The 9,572-nt window shown below is 41.9% G+C and overlaps 1 protein-coding gene and 1 pseudogene across 1 annotated transcript in view; one reads left to right on the top strand and one right to left on the bottom strand.

The window, feature by feature from the left end:
- The window catches only part of ttc7b (tetratricopeptide repeat domain 7B), a 204,523-nt gene extending 201,507 nt beyond the window's left edge, over positions 1 to 3,016 (bottom strand). The window contains 1 exon segment of the mRNA XM_051920188.1: positions 2,811 to 3,016. Coding sequence (XP_051776148.1) covers positions 2,811 to 2,931 — 121 coding nt within the window. The 5' untranslated portion in view covers positions 2,932 to 3,016.
- A 5,191-nt stretch (positions 3,017 to 8,207) lies between these two features.
- On the top strand, positions 8,208 to 9,172 carry LOC114666538 (ADP-ribosylation factor-like protein 1; annotated as a pseudogene).
- The last annotated feature ends 400 nt before the right edge of the window (positions 9,173 to 9,572 follow it).

A 9,572-nucleotide genomic window follows, 5' to 3' on the forward strand; every position in this document is an offset into this window, starting at 1 on the left:
GAGAGGCTGGTGCTTCACCACCTTAGGCCACAGGTTCAACCCGCCCTTGACCCTCTGCAGTTTGCATATCAGGAGAAGGTGGGAGTGGAGGATGCCATCATCTATATGCTACACCGATCCCTCTCTCACTTGGACAGAGGCAGTGGTGCTGTAAGAATTATGTTTCTAGACTTCTCTAGCGCCTTCAGCACAATCCAACCTCTGCTCCTTAGGGACAAGCTGACAGAGATGGGAGTAGATTCATACCTAGTGGCATGGATCGTGGACTATCTTAAAGACAGACCTCAGTATGTGCGTCTTGGGAACTGCACGTCTGACATTGTGGTCAGCAACACAGGAGCGCCACAGGGGACTGTACTTTCTCCGGTCCTGTTCAGCCTATATACATCGGACTTCCAATACAACTCGGAGTCCTGCCACGTGCAAAAGTTCGCTGATGACACTGCTATCGTGGGCTGTATCAGGAATGGGCTGGAGGAGGAGTATAGGGACCTAATCAATGACTTTGTTAAATGGTGCGACTCAAACCACCTACACCTGAACACCAGCAAAACCAAGGAGCTGGTGGTGGATTTTAGGAGGCCCAGACCCCTCATAGACCCTGTGACCATCAGAGGTGACTGTGTGCAGATGGTGCAGACCTATAAATATCTGGGAGTGCAGCTGGATGATAAATTAGACTGGACTGCCAATACTGATGCGCTGTGCAAGAAAGGACAAAGCCGGTTATACTACCTTAGAAGGCTGGCGTCCTTCAACATCTGCAATAAGATGCTGCAGATGTTCTATCAGACATTGTAGCTAGCGCCCTCTTCTACGCGGTGGTGGGAGGCAGCATTAAGAGGAAAGACGCCTCACGTCTGGACAAACTGGTGAGGAAGGCAAGCTCTATTGTTGGCATGGAGCTGGACAGTTTAACATCTGTGGCAGAGCGAAGGGCGCTCAGCAGGCTCCTATCAATTATGGAGAATCCACTGCATCCACTTAATAGTATCATCTCCAGACAGAAGAGCAGCTTCAGCGACAGACTGCTGTCACCGTCCTGCTCCACTGACAGATTGAGGAGATCGTTTCTCCCCCAAACTATGCGACTCTTTAATTCCACCCAGAGGGGTAAACATTAACATTTAACATTATACAAAGTTATTGTCTGTTTTTCACTTGCATTATTATCATTCTTTAATTTAATATTATTTATTGTATCAGTATGCTGCTGCTGAAGAATGTGAATTTCCCATTGGGATTAATAAAGTATCTATCTATCTATCTATTTTGCTTTTATGTAGCAAAAAAATCTGCCAATGGGGTAAGCAAAATCTATTTGACGAGATTTGTTAAAGCAAGCTAAATAAATCATAAGTACAATTTCTTTTTGATGTCAATAATTAGGGTTAAATTAAACAAGATTTAATGTCATGATATCAATATTTTTTACTTGCTTAGATTTCATTTTTTGCAGTGTCGGATCCACTGGATGATGCCACAGCAGCCATTCTTATACCAACAGTATGCTCGCCACACATTAGGTGGTGACCCTGAATAGGGTCTTAATGCTGGTTTACCTTTAATGAATAACCATCAGTATTATGTTCATCTGTGGTGGGTTGGCACCCTGCCCAGGATTGGTTCCTGCCTTGTGCCCTGTGTTGGCTGGGATTGGCTCCAGCCGACCCCCGTGACCCTGTGTTCGGATTCAGCGGGTTGGAAAATGGATGGATTATGTTCATATCTTTATTTATTTGCACACGTGCAAAGTTTATGAGAGTGACAGGGGACGATTAGGGGACCAGAATGACCAGGCTGTGGTGGGCAGGTTAGCCAGGACATTGTACTATTTTCATAAGATACCCAGGGATCTTTTATGATCACGGTTCTATGTCTCACCTGACAGATGGTGACATTTTTCTTTCAGTGTCCAAATCACTGCACTGGTGCCTTGGGATCCCCACACAGATCTCAGGGTAAGCGCCCCCTGCTGGTTTCACCAGCAACCCAAGCTTTTCCTAGATGGTCTAACATCCAAGTATTAGCTGCACCCAAACATGCTTAGCTTCAGGTGGACTACCTGTTATGGGTGCAGCTCATATGGCGGCTGCTGATACTGGGTAGGTGGACTTAAGAATGCGATCGCGGAGTGTATATTGATAGGTAGGATGTTAGAGAACAAAATAAGTTAAAGCTGTCAGAAATTAAATGAAAACTATTCCATGTTGAGTATCCTTGAGGTACAATCATCAAAAACCGAAAACAAAGGAGCATTATTTCTCACAAACTGAGGACTTTGTGCCGAGTACAGTTATTATAAGTCATTGAACTAAAGTAAAAAAAGGTTGTTGGTCACGAAAAGGGCTTACAACATTTCTTTCAGTTCCTCCGGAAGGCTGCCCGATCTTTAACCTTAAGAGAATGACCAGCAAAGGCTACAGGCTCGGCGGCGCCCCACATTAACGATCTTTGGGTGGAAAACTCAAGCCGAGCCTAAGCAACAAGTGTCTAAATTCACAATGAATGCAAGACAGCTACAGAGGTTCAAGTCCATCAGTGCCCTCCAACCTCCACGTATCAGACGGGGCCGCGACCCATCAAAATAACTGCGATAACGTAACTCTAGGGATGGTGCTGCTGGACTGACAGCTTCTCCCACGAAGGGGGAACTGCCACCTGTCACAGTCAAACCGTGTCGAGCTGCAGAGTCCCCGGCTCGCCACCTTCGCAGTCTCTTTTCCGGCTCCGGGTATAACGAGAAGCGCAGGCCTCTACAGGTTTCAAGGCCTCACATTGATATTATTTGATTTTTTTTTTTCCCCTACCGTTTGCAATGGGCTTCGCCGACAGCTGTTTGGCCAGATCCGGAATCCGGTCCCATTGTCCCTCGGAGCGGCACCGCTCGATTTCGGTCTCTAACCGAGATCCCAGCTTCTTCGCTGCCATCTTCCCGAAAGCAGAGTCGAAGGGGAACGGAGACGGAGACTACACCAAAGCCGGCGAGCAGCGGCCGTGAAACAGCGAGGGGGAATCACAGGGGAACAGCGACACATAGCGGTGCCTTCGAGAACTGCCGGAATAACGCGCAGAGAATGGTGACTGCAATTAACTGCGCTCGAAGAAATCGCATAAGCCCTACCAGGGATATTAAAGCAAGGGGCGGAGGGATCACACATCCTCGACCACCCCGACAGCGAGCTGCAAAAGAGACGGCCGCCGACAGCTGAACACCCAGCTCGGCAGGTACTTCCTCCTTCTTTATACAGCCATGTGAAAAAGTAAGTGCACCCCATGGAAATTCTTCACTGTATGAATTAGTATGTGTGAATTTCCCCTTGGGATTAATATCTATCTATCTATCTGTTATATAGTGCCTTTCATATCTATCTATGTTATATAGTGCCTTTCATATCTATCTATTATATAGTACCTTATCTATCTATCTATCTATCTATCTATCTGTTATATAGTGCCTTTCATATCTATCTATCTATCTGTTATATAGTGCCTTTCATATCTATCTATCTGTTATATAGTGCCTTTCATATCTATCTATCTATTAGAATAGGCAAACCTCAGATCTTCATGTAAAACAGTGCCTACAGATAAAGCCAATATACATTGATAAAAAACACGAGGAAATTTAGCCTTTTTAATTATTTTTTCAACAAAAATATTGATTTGAAAGGTAAGTCCACCCTTGGCCTCAGAAGCTGGTATTGTCCTGAATAGCAGAAATGACTTCTTGTCTGCGTTTTGAATAATTGCCCACCTGTCTCTCGCATCAATTCAGTGAGATTTGTGACCAACCCTCCACGCACAATGCCTTCAGTTGCATGGTATTTAATTGGATTCTTGTATGTACTGCCCATTTCAACCCCCAACCCAAACATTTCAAAAGGGTTCAAATCAGGGCTTTGACCAGGTCAGTCCATCACCCCCCATTTCTTCTTTTGGAGCCATTGCTTGGTGTGCTTAAGATTACTACCGTATTGAAATCTTTGGTTCAACTTCAACTTTTGGAGAGATGGCTTCACATTCTCTTAAGCACACTTTGACACAATGCAGAATTCACAGGTAGTAACTCAATGACTGAAAGCTGAGCAGGTTCTGAGGCAGCAAAGCAACACCAAACCCTAACATTTCTATCACCATACTTTGCAGATGGTACGAGCCTCTTCTCCTTCATTGTGCCAAACATGCCTACTGTTACAATGGCCAGACAACTCTATCTTTGATTCATCTGTTCAAAGCAGATTGTTCCAGAAGTCCTGATCTTTGTCTAAATGACCAGTGCATCCATCCAAACACCTGCAGGGAATACTGGCAACTCATTGGGCAGCCCTGCTGGGTTCCATGAGTGCCGCCTGGGGTAGCTTCAGGGAAAGACTGCCCATATTTGGGAGGCTTCTGCCTGACCTGGAAGTGCTTCCTTTGGGCAGTGTCTCAGCACTGGAAGTATTCCCAGGTCCAGGATAAAAGAAGCCACCTCACCCCAGTCTGAGAGAGTTGAGGGTAGAGTAGGGTGGCACTTACCTAGGGAGGTCTGGAGGTAGGGAGAAATAGATTTATATTGTGCTGATTCTGTCAACAAAGCCTGTACAAAAGTACTGTGCTTAATAAAATAAACATATTTGAACCCAAGACTCGTGTGTGGTCCAGTTGTATCTGGAGCTGGGGTCCCTACAGGTCCCAACCTCTCTTAGACTGGTAGGCAAACTGAAATGGATCTAACAAACACTGAGATTTATTTTTAAATGTTTCAAATGATTTAATTAACCAGTAAAATCAGAACCACTGGTCGGAAGCCATTTACAGTTTTAGGGTTTTTGTTTTTAGCCCCTAAAATTACTGTAGTCTGTTTTTACAGCTTTTGAACCTTTCTGCTGTTCTAATGAAAACCTAAAAATAAAATTAAAAAATGGAGCTGCGCTGCTTAGCACATTTCAAGGGTCTTCCACCAAGATAGAAGTTTTGTCTTCCACCAAGATAGAAGTTTTAGCTTTCTAAAAATGTGTTCTACATCCTTTTGAGCAAACAATATCACATCCTTATCTGAAACCCAAAGCTTCAGGCATTGCACTTACTCAGTGAAATCAAACAACTCACATCTCAAGTCGTATTCATTAATCCCACAAGCCCAATCACAGTTGGAGTTAAAACCAGAGACCCTAATATGTTATTAAGTTCAGGTTCAGGTCCATGGAGGTCAGAGCTTATATCCACAAAGCTAGGAGAGAAATCGTAAACCCCCAGTCACGTGTTTTAGGCCAGTTTCACGTTGCCAATGAACCTAACGGACATCTTTGTGGTGACAGAGGAAGACCACAGAACCTGGTATGTGGAGGACAACCACAACCCACATAGACATCAGCCAGGCTGAATCCAGCAGCACTAAACAGCTCTTCAAATTCAAGGTCGTCTTCTTCCGGGAGCTCCCGTTTCCTCCCACAGTCCAAAGACATGCAGATCAAGATGCCAACTTGGCCCTTGTGTGTTTCTGTGTTCACCCTGTGATGGCCTGGTGAAGTGTTCGGGGATTTCTCCTTCCTTGCACCCACCATTGGTCTGTATAATCAGGTTTAGAAAGTGGATGGATGGATTTCCATTCTTGCTGTCGTGAGGTTAGCAGGGAGCACCTGTACTAAGTAGATAAGATGAAGCCCACTGAAGTCCCGTATGTTAAGCCGAAATAACATTTAGAGATATCTCAACATGAATTTTAGATACCTTAAAATGCAGTTTACTTTTTAAGATATCTGAAAGCTGTTTCTAGTCATCTCAGAATATGTTCCTCTACATTTTAGGATATCTGCAATACACTTTCAGATATCTCATTTGAAGGTATCTCAGATGCATTTGGAGATATCTCAAACTGACCTTGCATGCCTTTCAAGATATCTCAAATTCACTGCCTATAAAATTCCCTATTCTACCAATGGGACTTTTTGTCTATTTTAAGATATTTTAAAATGTATTTTGAGATACCTTAAACAGCATTTCAGATGCCTCAAAATGACTTTAGATGTATTTTAAGATATCTTGAAATTTATTTGAAGGAATTTATTTCAAAATACCTTAAACTGCACTTAAGTTATCTCAAAATGCATTTCAAATATCTGAAAATGTACAGCGTATCATTCCAAGATACCAGAAAACCTTTTTAGGATATCTTAAAATGTATTTTGAAACATCTCTAAATGTGAATTCAGCTTGCCATAGTCCTATTCATTTGTGAGTTGAACAGGTAAGTAGGCTAAAGTTGGTGACTCTAATTAAGAAACTGCTCAGCCACCGGTCCAGACAGAACACACTAAAAGATGCTAGCAGTCTCTTCTATGCTCCTTGGCAGTGTCGTGGAGGTATCTTTGTGAGTGTTCTCCAGCTCTGGTATGAGATTTCCCACAATATGTATTACATAGCGTCGGTGCTCTACTGTGAAGTTTGCACTGCAATGAGGAATTCTTTACAAATATTTTCCAGCTTCTTAAGGCTGGATTTATACTTCACGCGATGCGATGCATGCTGCAGCGGACGCTCCTGCTACACAAGCGTTGTAGAGGTGCCTTATATCTGACCGGTATCCTGCATCAGGGTTGCTGCCCACTGTTGTTCTCGTATTTGATCATTTTTTAATCAACCAAGTCAAAGAGAAATCAATATCAAACTGAGAAGCAACCCATATCTGAAATAAAACCACACAGAGCCCTCACACGATGTGCCAAATCACCAGGATCTGCAGTAGTGGTAACCGACCACATCACTTCACTGAGTCAAGAGGCTGATGACAAAGACACAACGTTGGAATCAGCAAAGTCCCAGTTGTGAATGGAGTTGCTGGATGTTCCAATTGATGGCATCAGTGAGAGTGAGCAAGAGAATAGAGACCAGAAGAGGAGGTCAAAATATATATATATATATATATATATATATATATGCATAAAAGTCTCTGGAGCATTACAGGGGCAAAAGAGACACTTCAACTTGGCATGGGCATGCAAGATAAATATCGAGTTTTGCAAATGGATCAAACATTCTAGAAGTTTAATTTGCTGTGAACTGTTTTAAAGTTTCAGATGCCTGCTTCAGTGGGTGCTCTCCTGAGGTCGGCAGCAATTTGCCAGGCTTGCTTCCAGTTAATTACTATAAAAACTTAACTAAACATGAGAAATTGTTAAGTGTAAGATGTCTCTAATGACCAAGAATGATGTACAAAATATAGTGTGATGCTATTATTATCAATACCAAAACCTACCATTTATCAGGGATGCTTCTGCACTGCAGAAAAAGTTAAATAAAAATATGGCTGAGGCAGACATATGCTGGGTGTTGAAGATGTCAGAGGAGCAGATGTATGTCTGTAGCTTGTATCAGGACTGGCATTAACCAAAACCCGGCTTTAAACAGAATGCTACGTTCTTAAAACTGTAAAGCTAAAGTAATGGGGGTGTTACTGGGTGGGGCTGCTGTGCTATGTTGGGATCAGTACAGCTTGTACTCCTTGAGAAAAACAAATCAAGCAGAAGGACGAGAATCACAAAAACGGAAATCAAACAAAGACAGGGTGGCTTAAACAAATAAAATTCATTTTACAAAGGCCAAAATTTGACCCAAGTCCTTTGCCATTATCTGAAGCAAGCCATTCCTTCCAGAAATACAAAACAAGCTGAAACAAGGGGAACGGGCCAAAACATCCTGCAACAGCACACACGTCTCATCTGCTGCCAAACGAGGCTTTTTTTTCCCCCCTTACTACAAATTAACTTTCAGGAACCTGTTATAAAAAGGTAATTAATAGTCACAAAATTAGAAAAATAAATTTACTTGCATAATCGTCACATTTAACTTTGTAATTACTTGAAAAGGACAGAAAAATAGAGTAATATTAGCAACATACATACTTGTCTAAAGTATCAGAGATCCATCAATTTCAGCTATTGATGGTCACATGCTGTTTGATCCAATAAAGTTAATTATAACATACTGAGGTTTTAATCATTTTTCCTACAAGGTTTCAGAAAATGAAAGCACAGAACAGTAGTAAGTAGTGCATCAGGTAAGCTGATTGGTGTTCTCTATTAAACTAAGTTCTCCCAGTCCTTCCAAGCCACTGAAGCGTTACTATTTTCCTTAAAAATGGAAATTTTTAAATTCATAGTACATGATCATTAAAGAAAATATATCCAATTTGTGGGGATATTAAGTTTAAATGCTCATTTTTATTAATAAAACTCACTTTACCCTTTATTATTTATTCTTGGATGTTAACATTTTACTGCAAGTCACCCAGTAACACGTTTCCTCGTACTTCAGTGAAAGCAAGTGCTGTATTGACAGGAAGACGCCACCAATACAGCTGCAGAGAACTAAATGACCTACGTGTTTCTTCCTTGCCAAGGAAGTGACACTTCATTGGTAACCAGACAGAACGAGACGTGGGCAACTAGTTGGAATGCAATTTTAAAAAGGGGAGGACCAATGTTAAAGAAAACATGGGGGGCTTATTTTCTAGCATCTTTACCAGTTTGTTTGGGACAAGAGAGAGAGATATGAATCTTCATTCCTTGCTTTGATGGAGCAGGGAAGACCACTATACCATACAGATTACAAGTAGGAGAATTTATTACAGTACTACCATACACACAATTGGCTTCAATGTTGAAACTGTGACATATAAAAACCTTAAAATTCCAAATATGAGACTTGGGAGGACAAACAAGTATAAGGCCATGTTGGTGGTGCTATTCGAATACAGATGCAGTGATATATGTGGTAGACTGCTGTGACACGGACAGAATGGGAATTTCCTAATCAGACCTTGTTGCAATGTTAGAGGAATAAGAGCTGAAAAAGGCCATATTAGTGGTATTTGCAAACAAGCAGGAAACGTAACAAGCTATGACACCCACAACAGTTGTAAACTCACCTGGTTTCCCTGCTCTTGGAGACACAAAGTGGGAGAGTTTCAAAACAACTGTAACAAAAGGCACTAAGCTAGATGAAGCAATGTAATGGTTGGTAGAAGCACTGACGAGCCAAATTAAATAGACTGTGGGGCATTGTTTAGCTGCATTTCCATCCAGTCGCACTGGGGAAGTGTGCTCAAAAGTTAAATATTGCATCCTAAGTTACTGAAGACCAGGGCCGGATTAAGAGCTTTGGGGGCCCGTAGCACATTTCAAATTTGGGGGCCCTTTTGGTCCGCATCATCTGAAGTTTAGATTCTGAACAGTTCAAACCGGACTAAATAATTATTTTACTCTCGATTATAAAAGAATCTTATAATATTTATGTGAATTTTATGTGTTGGGCCCCTAAAGTTTTGTTGTGTAAGAAATTTACAGTTTAAAAACGTAAAGATAATATTTTTAAAGACCAGTTTTTCAATGCTACACTTTTTCATTAAATATTGGGTCCACCATTTGGGGGCCCCCAGCATATGCTACATGTGCCTATTGGTTAATCCGGCACTGCTGAAGACCATTAAATAACACAAGCTTTCAAATAATTTCTTTTGGATTGTACGGAGAGTGGCAAAGTAAGAAAACCTAGAACACAGAGCAACAGCAGTGAAACACCACAAACAT

Source organism: Erpetoichthys calabaricus, chromosome 16 (assembly GCF_900747795.2).
Source record: "Erpetoichthys calabaricus chromosome 16, fErpCal1.3, whole genome shotgun sequence".
In the NCBI taxonomy this organism is placed as follows: Eukaryota; Metazoa; Chordata; class Cladistia; order Polypteriformes; family Polypteridae; genus Erpetoichthys; species Erpetoichthys calabaricus.